The sequence below is a fragment of the Mustela lutreola genome, chromosome 14, assembly GCF_030435805.1.
Source record: "Mustela lutreola isolate mMusLut2 chromosome 14, mMusLut2.pri, whole genome shotgun sequence".
Classification (NCBI taxonomy): Eukaryota; Metazoa; Chordata; class Mammalia; order Carnivora; family Mustelidae; genus Mustela; species Mustela lutreola.
This window is the reverse complement of record NC_081303.1, coordinates 70,047,594-70,068,294: the sequence shown is the minus strand read 5'-3', so window position 1 is coordinate 70,068,294 and position 20,701 is coordinate 70,047,594. Positions and strand designations below refer to the sequence as shown.

Sequence of the window (20,701 nt, the reverse complement as noted above, 5' to 3'; positions counted from 1 at the left end):
TCATTGCTGCTAGCAAGGATGTAAAATGGTACAATCTGGCAAATATTAACATTCCTATTCTATGACCCAGCATATATCTTAAAGACATTCTTGCTTATATACACAGGGACTCATACAAAGGCGAATGTAATGGTAAAAATTTGAAACAATCCAAATGTCCATGGAAATGAAAGAAGAAATTGAGAGTTATATGTATGTGTGTGTATATATATATATATATATATATATATATGTATTTTCAAGGAAATACCGTGTAACAGTTAAAACATGAATAGATCATCAAAAAGTAATGTTGGATAAGAAAAGTGATTTGGAGAACATGAGGATGACATATTTATGTAAATTAAAAAACCCAACCCAATACTGTGTCATAGAAGTGTGTCTGTGTGTGTCATAGAAGCCATCTATGTGGAGGGAGGGAAATGAAGCGGGGGAAAAGCAGACTTGGGTCTTATCTGCAATGTTTAATTTCTTATATTATGAAAAACCTGAAACAAAACTGGAAAACGTTAATGTTTGTTAATTTTTGGTGACAGGTATGCAAACGTTTGTTTCATTATCTGCACTTTGGGGATAAAAATAAAATTTTCAAAAATTAAAAAAAAGCAACGCTGGCAGGAGTTCAGTCATGGTGATTTAAAAAAAAGCACTGAGGTGCCCGGTGGATACGGAAAGAAGACTCTCGCTGGTTCTACCTTAGTTTGTCAGTTTGGGATTTGCAGGTGAGAACACCTGATGCATATTTCACCGGACCCGAAACCTGGTTAGCCATCTGACGGTGAAAGAGAGCATGCGGGGTTTCGTCTTGTTTTTGTTTTTTTCCGGCTCTGGGTCCCGGGGCGGCACGGCCCGCGGCGGATTATGCAATCAGGAGTAACCCTCCCGGCGCGAGGACTGGGGCGGATTCTGGGAAGCGCGTGTTTGGTTCCGAAACTGTGGGAAAGACTCCGCTTGGTCCTAAAGCGATACGTGTTCTCAGGGCGTGTGACCCCCGTCGCCGCTGAAGTGCCGCGAAGAGAAAGGCTGGGACACTGCGGTCCGGACGCTGTGGTGTCAAACTCGGCTCAGGTTTGCAGTCGGAGCTCGAGATGTGAATTTCTTCGACACAAAACGGAACCTTAAGTTTTAGTAACAAAGAGATCGGGACTTTCCTGATTGTAGGTTGCATATATGGGGTACGCGCGCCCGCCTTTCCACCCGTCACGATGTAGACCCGCGAATCTAGGCGATCGGCCTGAGCCGGGCGGCTCATCGTTTATACTCGCCTCGCTTAAATCTGTTTCAACAAAAGTAGGCTTTCTAGAGCGGCCCCGCGCGCGGCCCTGGTGGTCACGCCGCGCGCGGGGCCTGCGAGGACGGCGTCTGACGAGCGCCGCACCAGAGCTGTTCTCCCTCACGCTCGTGTGTACCGCGAGTTTCTACATCGCTAGCGAGCGATTCTGAAAATTAAATCGGATTCGCTTTCTCGGGCTCTGCTTTTGCTCCGCGAGAGCTACGCTGCGGTATTAAAGACATCCAGCATGTTCAGAAAGGGCTCTTACTTTTCTTAATATTATCCGTACATTCTATTTAACCAATGTAGTGTTTATGTGTCTGTCCGTCTCTCTCTCTCTCTCTCTTTTTCCTTAAACTAGCGGGACAGAGAGTGCCGAAAAGCCCTACAGGGAAATATTTACTCGGATGTTTGTTTAAACGAGCTCGTCAGTATCTCACGCTCCTCCTTTCAGATCCGCCCAAGGGCCCGGGCGGTCGAGGCACTTTGTCCTCCCTCGGCCACCGTCCGCAGCGCGGTGGGCGGTATTTTGTCCGCCGGGCGCCGCCGTACGGGATATCAGTCACCGAGTTCCAGGCCGCCGGAGCGTGGGGCGTGCGGGAGCCGGCTGGCGTTGCCGGCACCATGGAGTCGCCTCTCAGCCCGGGCCTCTCTCACCGAGCCGAGGAGGATTGGGGTGAGTGGCAGCTGCGAACGGGCCGCTGCCGGCCGTGGGGTTCTTCCTCCTGACGCGCACTTGTGGAGGCAGGTGTGGGCGAACTCTGCCCCGGGAGCCGCGGCTCGCCCGTCGCTTCCGTCCGCGGTCCTCCCTGGGAGGGTCTCGCCGAACCCGTCGGTTTCGGCCCGGGTAGCAGCGAGCGTGAAATGTTGCCTGATTGGAATTATTATCGTTCTTCAGCGTTTCCGCTGGGAAAGTACGAGATGATCGTTGTGTGGGGCTGGAAAGGGCGTAGGTAAGAAGCAGAGGGCAGGGAGGACTGTGACCACCCCAAGGCTCTAAGCTGTTTTCTCGGTGTGGGGTGTGGGGTGTGGGCGGTGATTGCCGTGAAGTGTGTCTGTCAGGAGTGTGTCTGTGGGAGAGAATGGGAGTGTATACGGTGATCTTCGTGTCGCAGCTGCCACTGTTGGTCTAGGCTGATGTCCATTTTGGCAGAGAACCAAAGCACCAGACCTTGGGTCCCCGACGACCTAGACCTAGTACTTGAAGACTGATGTAATCCTTACTGCCTTCCAGAAACAGCTCTAGTTTTTTTTTGTTGTTGTTGTTGTTTGTTGTTTTAAAAATTTGCCTCCTGTATTTTTGTTCGGCTTTATGGTCAGGAAGAGCGGAAGGCAATGCAGTGCGACTCAGAGTGGGGAAACTTCCTCATCTAGGTGTTTAGAGGAACCTTTTATTCTTCTCTTTGTTGTGGGATGTAATACTAATGCTGGTCTCGAGCTTCAGTGAGAATTTAGGATTGCATAGGTCGAGTGGGCCCTGTAATTGAGCCTATGCCATTCACCTACTTTGGAACTTTTGGGGATGACCCGGGCTGATGCTCAGCTTTCCCCCTTGGACCATCATTCTGAGAAGCAAAGTGCAATCTCAATTCTATTTATTGACCTGAAGTCCTCGTTTGACTTTCTAAGGACAGAACTTTTCTACAATTATGTGACATGAGAAATTTATTTCAGTCCTTGGTGGATTTCCTAGCAGTTGTTGGAAGGACTGTAGACTGTCAATTTCAAGTGTGTTTTCCTGTGCCAGATAGAGTGGTCATGGTGGTTACCCTTTATCTAGGACTTCATTTGTGTCAGGTGTGCCGCAGAGCTTCTACATGCATTATCTTCTTCAATCCTCTCAACAGCGCAAGAAGTTAATACTAATTTACAGATGAGAAAACTGAGGCTGAGGGAGAGTGGTCAGTCTTCTAGCCTGTGAGGGGCACAGGCAGGATCAGAACCAGTTTGTCTACCTCCAAAGCCTGTGCTCTTAGTCATTATTCCGTAATGCTTTCCTTAATTATTTCTGCAGATGTGATTCTTCCCAACACCATCCCCCCCCAGTTATTAATAAATCTACATTAAAGTGTCAGGTGGTGACGTTTTTTTCTCAGCTAGTCAGCTGTTACATTTTCATGATCTTTTTTTTTTTTTTTTTAAGATTTTATTTATTTATTCGACAGAGATCACAAGCAGGCAGAGAAACAGGCAGAGAGAGAAAGGAGGAAGCAGGCTCCCTGCTCGCTCGGGGCTCGATCCCAGAACCCTGGGACCATGACCTGAGCTGAAGGCAGAGGCTTTAACCCACTGAGCCACCCAGGCACCCCTCATGATATTTCTTAAACTGCTACTGTGGGGCACTTTCTTGAAGCATTATTTTGTCTTTTGATACTCAGGCTGCATTTTCCTGATTAACCCGATAAATTGATGCGTAAATTGACGAATAGTCCTACTGTTCATTGACAGAGCATTCAGTTCTTTGTAGTCATTTCACTGAGTTAACTCAGGTATCCTGCCCTGCTCCTCCCTGAATGTGTTCATTTCCCATTGTTTTCCAGGCTTCTCTTTTCAGACTGTTGACAGTCTTCTCCTGGTTGCACACTTTAATTCTGATTTGTTAGGTAGTCAGTAAGTAGGATCGATTTCACAGGCACAAAAGTGAAACACTACCGTCTGCTGCTGTTTTTCAGTAGAATAGGGATTCATTTTCTGGGAATTGCCATCTTGAGGATCCAAAGACCTCACTGATTTATCTGTTTTTTTTTTTTTAAGATTTTATTTATTTATTTAATAGAGAGAGAGAGAGTACAAGCAGGGGAGTGGCAGGGAGAGAGAGAAGCAGGCTCCTGTAGAGCAGGGAGCCTGATGTGGAGCTCCATCACAGCACCCTGGGGATCATGGCTGAGCCCAGTGCAGATCCTTAACCTACTGAGCCACCCAGACGCCCCCAACTTTTTTTTTTTTAATGTTAGAAGGTGGCCAGTGATATTTAAAAATTTAGAGTATGTAATTAGTACTTGTCACTCTCATAACTTTGAATAATTAAATAGAGTGATTAGGTCAGAACAGTCTATGGTGGGAGGGGCTTTTCCCCTCTAACTTGGGTAGTGACATTTAGAGCAGTGTCTGCAAACATTTTCTGTAGAGGTCCGGATAGTAAGTTTTTTAGGCTTTGTGGTTCTGTGGTCTCTGTTGCAGCTACTCACCTCTGCTGTTACGATGCAGAAGCAGCCATAGGCAGCGTCAGCTGAACATGGAGATGAGGAAGACTGTGTTCCCATACAACCTTATTTATGACACTGAACTCTGAATTTCATGTAATTATTTTATTCTGTTTTAAGATTTTTACACTTATTTTTAAGTAATTTCTACTTTCAACGTGAGGCTTGAACTCTGAGATCAAGAGTTGCAAGGTCTGCTGGCTGAGGCAGGCAGGTGCCCCCTGAATTTCATATAATTATTTTTTTTTTTTTTTTTTTTAAAAGATTTTATTTATTTATTTGACAGAGGGAGATCACAAGTAGGCAGAGAGGCAGGCAGAAAGAGAGAGGAGGAAGCAGGCTCCCTGCTGAGCAGAGAGCCCGATGTGGGACTCGATCCCAGGACCCTGAGATCATGACCTGAGCCGAAGGCAGCGGCTTAACCCACTGAGCCACCCAGGCGCCCTCATATAATTATTTTTAATAGTAAGTTTCTTTTTAGTACAGTTTTAGATTTACAGAATAATGGAGCAGACAGTACATAGAGTTCTATTTAAACTCTCCTTGCCATTTTCCTTATTGCTAACATCTTGCATTAATGTAGTAAATTGTTACAGTTGAACCATTATTGATCCAAGATGATTAACTGAAGTCCATAGTTTATGTTAAGATTCCTTCTGTGTTGTACCTTTTGTGGGTTTTGACAGATACCTAATATCATGTATATACAGTATCTCACAGAATAGTTTCTTGTATCTAAAAAATCCCCTGTGCTGTAAGTGTTCATCCCTCCCTCTCTCCTCCTGGGCCCTCTACCTAGTCTGCCTAGTTTTGCCTTTTCCAGAATGTCATATAGTTGGAATCATACAGTAGGTAGCTTTTTCCACTTAGCAACATGCATTTAAGATCCATCTATGATTTTTCATGGCTTGATGGCTTTTTTTTTTTTTTTTTTTTAAAGCACTGCATATTGTTCCGTTGTATGGATGTACTACAGTGTATCAGTCTCTCAGCCTGCCATAACAAATTACCGAGGACTGGGTGGTTAAAACAACAGAAATTTATTTTCTGACAGTTCTGAAGGCTAGAAGTCTGAGATCAGGTGCCAGTATGGTCTAAGTTCTGGTGAAGGCTCTCTTCCTGACTTGTGGACGGCTGCCTTTTCACTGTGTCTTCACAGGGCAGAGGCATGAGAGTTGAAAGAGAGGGGAGAGGGGTGAAGGGAGAGAGAGGAGCAGAGGAGGGGGGGATGGGGAAGGGTCTCTCTCTCCCTCCTCCTGTAAGGCCACAGTCCTATCTGATTAGAGCCCCACTCTTTTTTTTTTTTTTTTTTTTAAATTAACAGATAATGTCTTATTTGCCCCAGGGGTACAGGTCTTGAATCATGAGGCTTACACATTTCCTAGCACTTGCCATAGCGCATACCCTCCCCAATGTCCATCGCCCAGCCACCCGATCCCTGCCCCCCAACCCCCAGCAAGCTTCAGTTTGTTTCCTGAGATTAAGAGTCTCTTATGGATTCTCTCCCTCCGGATCCCATTTTGTTTCATTTTTTTCCCTCCCTACTCTCCACGGCCCCCTTCCCCTCCCCCCATCAGATTCCTCATATCAGAGAGATTCTTATAGTTGTCTTTTTCTGACTTACTTCGCTTAGTGTAATATAGGGCCCCAATCTTACATTGTCATTTAATCTTATTTACCTCCTAAAGATCACCCTGTCTCTGGGTGCAGTCACCCTGGGGGGCATGGCATGTAAATGGAGAGGGGGGAACACAACGCAGTGTGTTTATGCATGTATATATCAAAGGATCTCTTGGTTGCTTTAAAATACTGGCAGCTACACATAAAGCTGCCATGTTCATGTGCAGCTTTTTGTGTGGACATGTTTTCAAATCATTTGGGTAAATACCAAGAAGCATAATTGCTGTATTGTATGGTAAGAGCATATTTAGTTTTGAAAGAAAGTTCCAAACTGTTTTCCTAAATGGTTGTACTGTTTTGCTTTCCCATTAGCAGTGAATGAATGTTCTTGTTGCTCCATATCCTCACCAGCATTTGATTTTGTCAGTGTTCGGATTTGAGCCATTCCAATAAGTGTTGTTGTTCTGTTTTTTTTTTTTTTTTTAAGATTTGTTTATTTTAGCGCGTGTGTGAGTGCGGGTGGGGAGGAGAGAGAGAGAATCTTCAGTAGACTCCCCATTGAGCCCGAAGCCCCACATGGGACTCAATCTCATGACCCTGAGATCATGACTGAAATCAAGAGTCCGTCACCCAACTGACTGAGCTACCCAGGCACGCCACCTTGTTGGGTTTTGTTTGTTTGTTTTAAGATGTTATTAATTTATTTGGCAGAGAGAGAGAGCGAGCCAGAGGGACAGCACACAAGTAGGACCTGCAGGCAGAGGGAGAGGGAGAAGCAGGCTCCCTAGTGAGCAGGGGGCTGGGTCCTGGGGCTTGGTCCCAGGACTCTGGGATCAGGACCTGAACTGAAGGCAAACACCTAACAGACTGAGCTACCCAGGTGCCCCCCTGATTTTTGTTTTAATTTGCAGTGCCGTCATAACCTGTGATGTGGAGCATGTGTTCAAATGCTTATTTGTCACCTGCAAGTCTTTCCTCTTCTTCCCTTCCTCCCTGTCTCAACTTCGTATAGAAATGATCTTTTGCCTCATGTAAGGTATATGTACCAAGATCAGAAGCTTCTATCTGCTTCTGTGGTTTCTTTTATATCTTCCATCTCTTCTGTGAAAGTTGGCCTTCTGGCACTGACCGCAGCCTGACTCCCTGGTGGGTGCTGCTTTCTCCGAAGTCTTGGTGAATGGTGGCCATTTTGATTCTCATATCCTTTTTGCCATTTGGGCCTCTAAAGGTGGGATATAGTTAACTTTCTTGTTTTTCTTTCATTTTTTTAAAAAGATTTTATTTATTTATTTGATAGATATCACAAGTAGGCAGAGAGGCAGGCAGAGAAAGAGGAGGACGTAGGCTCCCTGCTGAGCAGAGAGCCTGATGCGGGGCTCAGTCCCCGGACCCTGAGATCATGACTTGAGCCAAAGGTAGAGGCTTAACCCACTGAGCCACCCAGGCGCCCCAACTTTCTTGTTTTTCGCTGCTGCTTTCAGCTCATTCTCCTTTCATTCTCCCTAAGAAACATCCAGTTTGAGTCTCACATTTTCACGACGTGCTGTGCCACCCATCCCTGTTACATCCCTGTTGCTTGTTTGTCACCTGTTACAGTCAGTCATCTGCTCTTTCCTGGTTCGTTCTCCCTCACTGTTGAGAAATTCTAGCTCTTAGCTTACTGTCACTTTTCTCCAACATTCCTTCCTTGGCTGATTTCAGATCCTCAGAGGATACTTCAGATACCGTGACCTCTCGTGTCTCCGGCCTCCTCCTCACCAGTGGTCTGGCCTTCCACCCTGTTCAGCCATTTACTCCCCTGGTCGCAGGCTGAAACCCTGTCAGTGCTGCTAACAGTTTCAGTTTCAACAGCCCCCACTCTGACCACCACCTCCTGTCTTACCAGCTCACTCCCTTTTGCTTCCGTCAATCCCTGCGGTCCTGCTGGGACGCTGCCATCTTTTCCCTGTCCCCTGTTTTCTCCATGTCATCACTTCCCCCTTACGCAGTTCAGGTCCATCAGCACTCACTGCAGCTTCCCTCGCTCACACTCACAGTACCTTGTCTCTCGTTCTGTAGTCCTCTCTTGGCTGAGCCACGAGCTTGGTTAAATCTAACAGATTGATGATAGTAACCCGAAACAGGCCTCCCGGTGTGGCCTGGCGGATCATATTTGCCTGGATCTCATTCTCCCACTTCGATGGTTGTTTGTATCAACTTCCTTCTCTCTTCAAACCTCTTTCACCTCCTCCCCCTTCCTTTGAATCGGAAGAGAGCTACCACAGTCTCCTACTACCTCATCCACCACTTACCAGTATATTTACGTTCTCTTGTTGGGAACCAGTGGCTTCTTGCTGGAGCCCCTAGTGCTGTAGATCCCTCCTCCTCAGTCTAAGAGTGTTGCGCAATACTTCTTCCTTCTGTTCCCTGGATGGCATCACTTCCCTCTCTGCTAGGTCGTCTCCACTGGTCAGTAAACATGTGGTTGTTGGTCCTGTTCAGAATCAAGAAAAAGCCCTCCAAACCTTCTTTGGGTGTTACTTCTTTAGCTACTACTACATTTCTCTTTATTTTACAGCACAATTCTTTTTTTTTTTTTTTTTTAAAGATTTTACTTATTTATTTGACAGAGAGATCACAAGCAGGCAGAGAGAGAGAGAGGGAAGCAGGTTCCCCGCTGAGCAGAGAACCCGACGCGGGGCTTGATCCCAGGACCCTGAGACCATGACCTGAGCTGAAGGCAGAGGCTTAACCCACTGAGCCACCCAACTGCTCCTACAGCACAATTCTTAAGAGCAAAAATAAAACCATGTTCACTGACTCCAGTTTCTCCTTTCTCATTGTCAGTGAGCAGCCGGGATCCACCCCTCCACCAAAGCCGCTCGAAGGTCACCACTGACTTCCATTTCGTTAAACCTGGTGGCCATTTCTCATATTAATAAACTGAGAGGAAGTAAATGAATACATGGTCAAGGTCAGGTGGGAAAGCTTGCTGAGAAAGTTAAAAGTAATAGCTCCCATGGTTTACTACTGCAAAGGGACATCTAAATATTGGTTACATGAGACTGGCAAAGAGGACGTCGGACTAGACAGAGGACTTTAGAGTTGCTTTAGAGGGGACCAGCCCCGAATGTTCGTTAGATATACGTTACTAACCTACTTTCAGTTGTTTTTAAACCACCGAGGTTTTTGTTAAACCACAGCGAATGAAAAGATCACTACAGGATACCCTGTATTTCCCTCATCTAGATTGACCAGCTGTTAGCATTCTGCCCCATTCAGTATTACCCATACTTCCCTCTTTCATCATCTGAAAGGAGGCTACAGATAATACGAAACTCCTAAACATTTCATCATTTACTTCCCGAGAACGAGGAAATAGGTATTTTTAAGCAGCATGAATTCGTACTGATACCTACAGGTCAAAGACAGTAGTACCACAGGGTTCTTTCTCACCTTCTCACATTATATGCTTACATTTTTTTTTTCTTTTTCTCTCTTTTTTTTTCCTGAGATAGAGGTTTATTGGGAGAACTTATGTCCAGGGAATCCAGGAGTGCCCGACTGGACAAAGCATTCACTGCTGAGTTACATTTCTTTTCTGTGAAAATCCTGATTCCCAATAATATCCTGTGTTTTTACAGTCTCACTTCAGCTGCTCTGTTGAAAATAGACTCAAGGACGGGCAAGGGTGGAAGCAGGGAGAACATTTGGAGGCTACTGTAGCAATCCAAGAGAATTGCAGTGGTGGCAGTGGAGGTAATGGCAGTGGTTGGATTATGGAGATACACAAATACATCTACATATACACGTACTTTTTTTTTTAATTTTATTTTTTTAGAGAAGAGTCAGATCACACGTGAATGGGGATGGGCAGAGGGAGATGTTGAGAGAATTTCCAGCAGACTCCCCGCTGAGCAAAAGCCAATAAACCTATGTTCAGTAATTAATGTTTCAGTATTTTATTTTATTTGGAAGTGATCTAGCTAGTCAACAAATACCCATCATTTAACTTATCTTAGTAAACATCAAAATTTCAAGTTACCAAAAAGATTTTGCAGACTTATTATTTTTTTCTTTTTAAATATTTTACTTATTTAAGAGGGAGCAAGAGTGCACATAGGAGTGCAAGTGGGGGTAGGGAGAGAGACAAGCAGATTCCGCACTGAGCACAGAGCCTGATGTGGGTCTTGACCTCACAACCTGGAGATCACAATCAAGAGCTGGACATTTATTTATTTATTTATTTTTAAGGGTCCTATTTATTTATTTGCCAGAGAGAGAGAGTGCACAAGGAGCCAGAGCGGCAGGGAGAGGGAAAAGCAGGCTCCCTAGTGAGCAGGGAGCCCAATGCAGGGCTTGGTTCCAGGACCCTGGGATCATGACCTGTGCTGAAGGCAGACACTTAACCGACTGAGCCATCTAGGTGCCCCACACATATTTTTTATTTAGATGTTTAAATTTTGAACTACTTTCAAAACTAAAGAAAACAGTTGCATACCCTTCACAGAGGTTCCCTGTTAAATTTTATTGCATTTACCTCATTTCTCTTTCATTAGCGTGAGAGAGATGTGTTGACCCATTATCTTTAAATACTACAGTATGTATCCCCTCTTGTAAAGCAAGGATACTCCTGTGTTACTACCATGTCCCCCTTCCATTCAGGAAATAAACACTGACATGTTACCATCCACCTCACAGACACCATTCAGATTTTGTCCTCTGTCTTTTTTTAAATTTTTTTTATTTTTTTTTTAATTTTTAGATTTTATTTATTTATTTGACAGAGAGAAATCACAAGTAGATGGAGAGACAGGCAGAGAGAGAGAGAGGGAAGCAGAGAGCCTGATGCGGGACCCGATCCGAGGACCCTGAGATCATGACCTGAGCCGAAGGCAGTGGCTTAAACCACTGAGCCACCCAGGCGCCCCAGATTTTGTCCTCTGTCTTAATGGCTCTTTTTCCTTTCTTGACGAGAGTCCTACCTGCAAACACACATCACTTTTACTTGTCAGGTCTTAATGTCCTTCAGTCTGGAATGGTTTCTTAGTGTTTTTCTGTCTCTTGTGTCCTTGACAGCCTTAAAGAACACAAGTCTTTTATTCTCTAAGATGACCCTAACCCCGGCTCTATCTGTGGTTTCCTCATGACCAGAATCAGGCCATGCATCCCTGGCAGGAATGCCAGAGAAATCCTACTGTGCTGTTCTCAGTGAATCATTCGGAGGCACACTATGTTGCCTTGTCCCAAGATGAGGTTCATCTTAATCATATCTGCCAGGTTTCACCACTGTAAAGTCACTGTTTCCCCTTTTGTATTTGATTCCTGTATTGGGGGAGATACTCTGACATCACACCAATGTCCTATTCCTTGTTAGACCTCCACCCACCACCCCCAGCCTCCATTGATAGTTCCCGTGTGTATCAACTGCCGCTCTAATGCCGAATGATAATTATCTCTGTCATTCTGTCTGCATTTATTAGTTGACATTGTACTGTAAGAAAGAGCTTTCTCTGTGTATGTGTGTATATGTGTATTTATTTCATTATAGACCCACTGACTCCTGTTTGATTCAGTGGGTTAAAATCTGGTACTCCCATTTTATTTCAATGCTTAGGTTTTTCCCAGTTTGACCAGTGGGAGTTCATTCATATCAGCTTTTTTTTTTTTTTTTTTTTTTAAGATTTTATTTATTTATTTGACAGAGAGAGAGAGAGAGAGAAATCACAAGTAGGCCGAGAGGCAGGCAGAGGTGGGGGGGGAGCCTGATGTGGGACTCCATCCTAGGACCCTGAGATCATGACCTGAGCTGAAGGCAGAGGCTTAACCCACTGAGCCACCCAGGTGTGCCCCCCCACCCCATATCAGCTCTTTTATTCTTCTGGCATATTCCAATGATTCTCTCAGAATTTCCTTATTTTCTGGCACGAGAAGATTTTCCATTCTTATCTTGCACATTCCCTGCTTCAGCTCTGGAATCAGCCAATTCTCCAAGGAGCTCTTTAATGGACTTTCATTTAGTAGAGGATGGCAGTTAGTATCCAAGATTAGAGCACACAGTATTTTCACTGCTACTGGGATATCACTGTTCTAGGACCTTTGAGCCCACAGAACTAGGACACATATGTGTTTGTATCTATATACACAAGTATACAGACATCTATGACTCTTCTGTGTACATATATTTGTTAGAAGTGGGCTCATATCAATACTTCCAATGTCAGTCCAACATCTTAGGGTTCTTTTAGGTGCTTTCCTTTCCATGTTGGGCATCCACCCTTTCTTAGACAGTGAGAAACCTGGCTTCAGGTATTTTAGATATATTTGATTTGCTCAATTGACGAGGTGTTTGTCCAGTGTCATTATGCTTTTAAACACTCAGGCTGCCTCTTCCATCTACCACTTTGTTCTCCTTCCTACTGCCCCATTTCCTTGGAAGCCTGGGCTTGCTGCCACTGACACTGGACAGACCCTCTCTCATACGATCCCATGTTCTTGGCTACCAGGCACATTGCTGACACATAGAGTTGCTGACACATAGAGCCCCACATCCTCGTCGCCCTGCTTCTTCAGAAGCTGACATCTCAGTGATGGGAAAAATACAGAAGAAAAGGAAAGATGGGAGGGGAAGGAAGAATAGGAAGGAAAGGTAAAAATCCGATTATGGGTATATAGCTTGAAGACAGAACTGATGGGATTTGCTGGTAGTTTGAATATGGAGAGTGAGGAGAAGTAAACAGCGACTCCAACCAGGGTTTTGGCTTGAGCTACTGGGAGAACTGAAGCATGATTAACTGAGGTGAGGACAGAGCAGTAGAGGGTTTGGTGGGGGTGACCAGGAGCTGAGTTTGGGATAAGCTAACTCCGAGACCTCCAAGAGGAGGTGTCCAGAGATGTACTCCGTATATATGTGCATCTTGAGGTACAGGCTGGAGATGTGTATTTGGGAATCCTTGGCATATAGATGCTGTTAAAGCCACGAACTCAGCCGAGATCCCCAAAGGAGTAGAGTAGATAGAAAAGTTTATGCTGATCAGTTTCATGCCACGCAATGAGGAGGAGCCAGCAAGACGGGGTCAGGTGAGTGTGGTAATTTGGAAGCCAAGTGAGGCATGTGTTTCAGTTAATATGAAAGGGTCAGTCAGCTCTGTCCAGTGCTTCTTGATAGGTCAAGTAAGACCTTGAATCTACCATTGAATTAAGCAACGCAGAGGTCATTGGTGACATTAATAACCGTTTGTGTGTGTGGGAGAGGAGCGTGGTGAAAACAGGCTCCAGAAAGAAAGGGAGAGGAGAAATGAGAGGCAGCAGAGAGAACTCTGCAAGGGTTTCAGCCTCCCTGTGAGGTACACAGTCCCAGTTAACTGCTTAGGTGTTCTTGGCTCTGTGACCAAGGTTTAGGTCATCCTTTTGTGAGAGTTGTATGAATAACCTCTCGTTACTACTACACAGAATTTTTCGCTAGGTAGTATTTTGCTGTAGGTTGGTGAAATGAATCTGTCACTGGCTGAGTGAATGGTGGACTGACTGGTGGCGTAGCTCCTGTATGTGTGACATGAGGAAGTCACCAGAGCAGTGTCAGTGGTGTGACGCCAGGGAGTACAAAGGCAGTCTTAGGTTTGGAAAACTCTCTGAAGTTCTTGAGATTCTAAAAATGTTGGAGGAAGTGGACATGTCACAGGTTGTATGGTAACCAGCTGCCTTTGGCCTTTTCTGCATCCTGACCATCTCTGCAGGAAGTTTCAACCTAGTTTGTTAAGGGATATTTTCTGGGTCCTTAAATTTCTTGGTTTATAATGAGATCTTATCCAGAAATTGGAATTAGTTAGATTTGCTGAAATAAATTTAATGGTTTAGATAAGTGAGTCTTTTATTGTTCAGCTAGGAAGTTGGTTGTACCCCTGACTAAGACTTGGATGGCAAATACTGTCCATGGGCTGCCATATTCCTCTTCTGTAATCACTGCTCATCAACCGTGGTGCGTTTTCCCTCCCGCCCTCCCTTCCTTCCTTCCATTAGTTTCAGAGGTGAGATCAGTTGCATATGACACCCAGTACTCATTACCTCAGGTGCCCTCCTTAATGCCCATCACCAGTTTATCCCTTCCCCTCACCTACCTCCCCTCCAGCAACCCACAGTTTGCTTCCTAGAGTTCAGCGTCTCTTATGATTTGCCGTCTCCTCAATTTTCATTTTATTTTATTTTTTCTTCCCTTCCCCTGTGTTCATCTGTTTCTTAAATCCCACGTAGGAGTAAAATTGTATGGTATTTGTTTTTTTCTGACTGACTTATTTTGCTTAGCATAATACCCTCTAGTTCCATTCATGTTGTTGCAACTGGCAAAATCTCATTTTTTTTTAAAGGATTTTAATTTATTTATTTGACAGACAGAGATCACAAGTAGGCAGAGAGGCAGGCAGAGAGAGAGGGGGAAGCAGGCTTCCTGCTGAGCAGAGAGCCCGATGTGGGGCTTGATCCCAGGACCCCGGGATTATGACCTGAACTGAAGGCAGAGGTTTTAACCCACTGAGCCACCCAGGCGCCCCGCAAAATCTCAGTCTTTTTGATGGCTGTGTAATATTTTATTTTGAAACCCCCCGCCCCATCTTCTTTATCCATTCATCTGTTGACAGACATCTGGTCTCTTTCCAAGGTTTGGGTATTGTGGACATTGCTGCTATAAACATTGGGGTCCATGTGCACCTTCTGATCACTATGTTTGTATCCTTTGGGTACGTACCTAGTTGTACCTTCTGATCACTATGTTTATATCCTTTGGGTATGTACCTAGTCGTGCAGTTGTTGGGTTGTAGGGTAGCTCTAGAATGTTTGCACCAGTTTGCATTCCCACCAACAGTGTGAGAGGGTTCCCTTTTCTAACCATGGCACATTTTCATGTTGAGCTCAGATGTAGCCTCAGAATTCTTGTTTGTAATGTTCTAGAAAGTCACTATCATTTAGTGCAGTGTTACCTGACATAAAATTTGTTCATTAATCCTTGGTGAAAAGGTTTAGATCACAAGATAAAAATGATGTGGAAAACAATACATGAATTAGAAATAGCTTTGAATTGGTTGTTCACACTGCTAGAGTTTATCAGTAATAGTAATGGCTGATGAGAACCCGTATTAGAGGTGGCATAGGGATACAGTGCTTATTCTTTTGTTGAAACACTGAATTGACAATATCTGTTTTTTTTTTTTTTAATCTCTGCCCTTTTGTACAAAGATTCTGCACTGTTTGCTGAACTTGGCTATTTCACAGACACTGATGACCTGCATCTGGATGTAGCAAAGGAAACTTACGTAAGTATTTAGTAGGGGAGAATTATTGAATAATGTGATATTTAATCTTTAGTCTAATTATTGCAAGATGGTTTCAGGATAACAGGTTTAGGGTAGTGGTTTAAGTTTAAATAACTTAGTATTTAAGTGTGAAATTTAACAGCCACTTTTTACTCAGTAAATTTAGGATTGCAGAAATTGCATTGGTCTTGGTGGGAGAAGACATGTATTCTGAGTTTACTTTTGGCCTCAGGGTTGGATGACTTTGGACAAATCACTTAACTGCCTACTTTTGGCTTTGTAGGTAGTTTGCTGCATAAGGGAAACGATGATGTTAAAGGGTGTATGTGAGTCATGAATCCAGTCAAGCAGAACTTACCAACTTCCTTTTTAAAAGTTACGTATCCTTAGTATAGAAAGCTCTGAAGTTTAGACGTGTCCTTACTTTTTGCCTGTGAATGGTTAGAAGTCTGTGTAAAAGCTATTATTATAGCGCTTTGAGTCCTCATAATATCTTTCCTTTTTTGTGTTAGTGCATAGTACATTGGCCTATAGAACTCTTTCATTCTGTCGTATTCTTGAATGGATGAGGTGCTCTTTCGCTTGGGAAGTAATTTAATTGAACAGAGTGATTTTATATATACATCAGTCAGGTTGGATCTTTGTTTCTTATTTTTTAAGCCCTTATTATGCTGAGTACAAAAATAGGTAATGCCTGCTTAGTGAGTTTGTCAAATATTTCTCAAAAGAACAATTTAGCAGTTGTTTTAATATGCATCTAAAGAAGAGACTAAGAATAGTTTAATAGCTATAGTTTTAATAGCTTTTGTTTACCTTATGAATGTTTGAGAGTGCGATCTATTGATTAAATTGGCTTTTTTTTTTTTTTAGAAGCATAAATATGTCTCACTTTACATAAAATAGACCTGTTAGGTTTTTCTGACAGATAAAAGCCTTACGCTCTAAAAGGTATTTGACTGTTTTGGCTGAATACTGAGGAAGAAGCTTCCTGGAGTAGGTCATGTCTACTGTTGTGCCTGTTAGAAAGTATTACTAGCACTGAGGAGGCTTCATTTCTTCGGTTAAGAAAGTTTAAGGATATGTTGGGTTGCTGAAGATAAAAGGCCGCTTCATTTCTGATTGTGTAAGGTTCAAGTAAGAGAAAAAAGCAAAGGGGGTTGATTTAAAAAGGTTCTTTCATGGGTTCAGTAGTAGTTTTTCTCACGTGAATGTCCACACACTCTCTTTCTACAACTTGTACCAGTATTTACTTAGTTAAGGGCAGTGGGATCAAACTGTTCCCTTCTTTCCTTTTGTTCTCAATAAAAATAAACCACAAAAGAGACATTTTGAAATAATGTTATTTTAGAAATTATCACCAAATGGTTGTTAATAATTAAAAGACTAATCTCTACTTTTGGCCTGAAACTTACTTTCTCTACTGTTGCTGTTTTATTATCTGTTATATTAGGTTAATACTGACCTCTCTTCTTGTCTCCGTACCCCTGGAGACTTAAGATAATAGCACTGCTTGACCTCAGACTCGCGGGTGGCAGTACTTTGTTTATGTATTTAGTATAAGATGACTTCAGATGACCCGGAATATGCTTATATTTAAGTAAAAAAAAAATCATCATCTAAATGAAGAAACTAAGAGTCCCTCTAAGAAGTGTGTTGACTTCTGTTTGAGAAACTTAGTTTTACTTTCTTCTAGGATTATAAAAAAAATTAGAAATTTTATTTTAGGAATTCGAAAGGTACTGTACAGTAGAAAAAGGAGGAAAATTACCCATCCTGTGGATCTCTTCTTTCTTCGATAACCGTGTTAACATTTGGGATAACTGAAGGTTCAGCTAAAGTCTCGTCACAGTTCTTGCATGTCTTTTGGCTAAAATCTGTATTTTTCTTGTTGCTGTATAGAGATGATGTTGTAAGTAGGCATTTGCTCTGCCTTGTTTTCATCAGTGGCAATGGGAAAATGTACTCTGCTGCATCTCCCTTATGACAAAGACATATTTTGTGACTCTTGTAAAGGTCGGTTCCCGTGGAAGAAAATGACACCAACTGAATCTTTTAGATGTTGAGTCCGTTACCTCCCTGGTTGTTCCTCTGTGTTTTATATAAGTGGATTGGCTTATCTTTAGGCCGTGCAAGGTGTATTATCAAGATGAACCAATTGACATAGAAAAATTATTTTAACTGAGTTGAATTTCTAATATAGAAATTATATTATTTATGACAAATTGTGTCTGATAGTTTGATTTCTAGATCTATATATTTTATTCTTCTAATACCCTTTTCCTGATTTGAAATGTACAGGAAAACAATTTTGATAATCTTGATTTTGACTTGGATTTGATGCCTTGGGAAGCAGGCATTTGGGACATCAACAACCAGTTCTGCACAGGTAATGATGTATTTCATTGGTAAAAATCTTAAACAGATCCATTGTATTTTGTAGTTTGGTATTAGTCGAAATTACGTGGGGTAATTAGGCTACTTTGATGGGTTAATAAAAGCCAGGGATAGATACTCTTTTTCTGATGGGGCAGTGCACACCTAAGTTTCCTACCCAAATGGATGGAAAGAATTTCTTAGCTATATGTTAGTCACATAGTGATAAAGAAGTCATATCTGAAATCCTGATTTTGAATTCTGTGTAATATCTTTATAAGAGGTTAACCTATTTGAGAACCAGACCGAATTTAGGGAATCAAAGAAAACTTGGGATTATCACAATTTAGGAAGATGGCGTAGGGGTCTCTTGCATTTGATATACATACTTCTGTGGAGGGGGCACTCTCTCTCTGATGCTAGTATCTTTAAGGGGCCCTGATGAAGTAGGTTTTGGATGTGCTGAGAGAAACTGGAATCTGGAGCAAACGGTCACTTGTGGGATGAAGCTGATAGGAGGCGGAAGAAACCCCTTCCCTCTCTTTGCTTTAGTATCCTTCCAGTATCCTCCATTCATAGGACGTAAAAGGGAGCCAGCTGAGACGTGTCTTAATGTGCATCACAGACTATAGATAGGCGGTAGACTTAAGAGCTGAGAGACAGTGGGTAAGTCACCAGCACATCCTCCCACCTGGATTGCAGTCCTCCCCACCCCCCAATGTCCCAGTCCCCCGTTTTATGCATTTGCGTGTCTTGCTCAATGCATGTCTTCCCTCGTAGAATATGGGCTACTGAGGGCCAGTGTTCTGGTTACTATTGTCATGTTACAAACTACTGTAAAACTCAGTGGCTTAAAACAACTACCATTTTATTATGTTTCCAGAATCTGTGAGTTAGGAATTTGGACAGGGTTCCCCGAGAATGGCTTGGCCCTGCTCTGTGATGGCCAGACCTCAACTGGGAAAGCTTGAGTAGCTTGAAAGTTGGGGCTCTCATTACCTTAAGGTTTCTTCACTCACATATCACTTGCCAGGCCCGAGTGACTTGTGGCTAGCGCTGTGGGCCAGAGCACCTGCACATGGCCTTCCTGTGTGGCTTGGCTTCCTTTCAGCTTGGTGGTCCCGCGGTACTCAGACTTCAGAGGCTCAGATGGGAGTGTTCAGCGCACAGAGTAGAAGCTGCATTGCCTAAGTAACCCAGCCTTGGAATTCACGTAGCATTACTTCCATACTCTGTTGGTTGAACAAGTCTTAAGCCTACCTTGATTCAAACTGAGGAGAAATAGATGCTACTTCTTGATGGGAAAGGGTAAGAGAACCTTATAGATCATGAGGGAGGCAAGCTATTTGGCAGCTAACTTTGGAAAACATTGCCTGGGCTGTGGTTGCTCAATAAAAAATTTTTTTTAAAGATTTCATTTATTTATTTGACACAGAGAGAGAGATCACAAGTAGGCAGAGAGGCAGAGAGAGATCACAAGTAGGCAGAGAGGTAGGCATGGAGGGGGAAGCAGGCTCCCCGCTGAGCAGAGAGCCAGATGTGGGGCTCCGTCCCAGGACCCTGAGATTATGACCTGAGCCGAAGGCAGAGGCTTAACCCACTGAGCCACCCAGGCGCCCCAGTATGATTGAATTGTAAGAGTAGTTTGTACCCTCTTCCTTATTTTATTTTGAGTTTATAGTGTCCACTGGGACATTTTTACTTCATGTTTTTCAGTTAAAGATGTTAAGGCAGAACCTCAGCCACCTTCTCCGGCCTCGTCAAGTTGTTCGGTCTCCTCTCCCCAGTCAGTGGACTCTCACTCTTCAAGTCAGCATGTTCCTGTAAGTAGCCACTCTTCTCCGGTGATGTTGGTCATCATGGTGTCCGGGAAATACGCATATGGTGGAGGCCCTTCCCGTTTGTGAAATGCTACTGTGAGCCTTAGGATCTCATTTCATCCCGAGGAACCCGAGTTTCGAGGAAGGGCCTTGGGAGAGCCCATAAGTTCTTGGTCTGGCTTTGCTCTCCTTCCCTGGTGTTCTCGCTTTCTTCTTGCCTTCACGGTTTCGTTGTTGCAGTGGTTTTTTTGCACTTCGCCAGGATCCTGTATTTTTTCATTTATTGCCTTACCATCTTCTCTCCCTGCTGCCCTCTCTTCTGCCTGTCAGAATATATGTTCTTTGAGGACAGACTCCAAGGTGATCTGATTTGTAACTCCTTGGCCATAGAGCCTAGAATGGATTTCTTAATTCAGGAATGCTTAGTACTACCTTTGAAAAGGCTTTTATAAAAATCTGGTAACTTCTTAAAAGGCCTTCTGTTCTCCATCCACAGAAAAGCTCAGAGGGTGGGAAAAGGTACTTTTCAGGTGCTTTTTTGAATGGGGGAAGGGAAAATTTAAGAAGAAAAATTCAAATTAGTATTTTAGTACATTATATCTGCTATAAACAGAGATACCTTCTTTTCAGATTCAACATGTAGCCAACTATGAAATATGGACAGTTCAGTCCAGTTAATGTCTCTATGATTCACCTTCTCTGCTCCTGCCAGACCATCATCATCTCACTGGGATTAAGTTAGTAGGATTTTACGTGACCTCTCTGCCTCCTGACCACCACCCGCCTTGCCCCCGCCCCCCGCCGTCCCCATCTTTTCTTAGCAGAGGAATCATCAAAGAGAAGTCTTCCAGAATTACAAATTTGATCATGTCCGTCTTTTGCTTAAACCTTGTAATGACTTTGCAGCCATTACAAGGATGGGATTCAAATTCCCGGAGTACTAGACCCTTCACAGCCTGGCTCCTGCTTCCCTTCCGGGCTCCCTGTCCGTTCCTGCCTTCACCTCCCCTTCTGACCCGGTGCGAGTTCCCACCTCAGAGCTCCCGCGCTCTCCACTCACTCAGCAACTGTGCCAGGCACTGTTGAAGGCCTGGCAGTGAGTGAGAGCAGTGAGTTGTAGATTTGACA

The 20,701-nt window shown here is 43.6% G+C and overlaps 1 protein-coding gene across 1 annotated transcript in view; it reads left to right on the top strand.

Moving 5' to 3' along the window:
• The first annotated feature begins 981 nt into the window (after positions 1-981).
• Positions 982-20,701, top strand: part of ATF6 (activating transcription factor 6) — a 206,392-nt gene continuing 186,672 nt past the window's right edge. The window contains exons 1-5 of the mRNA XM_059146835.1: positions 982-1,157; positions 1,728-1,949; positions 15,304-15,380; positions 17,679-17,766; positions 19,470-19,576. Of these exons, the coding sequence (XP_059002818.1) occupies positions 1,898-1,949; positions 15,304-15,380; positions 17,679-17,766; positions 19,470-19,576 (324 nt within the window). The 5' untranslated portion in view covers positions 982-1,157; positions 1,728-1,897. The remainder of the gene's footprint in view (positions 1,158-1,727; positions 1,950-15,303; positions 15,381-17,678; positions 17,767-19,469; positions 19,577-20,701) is intronic.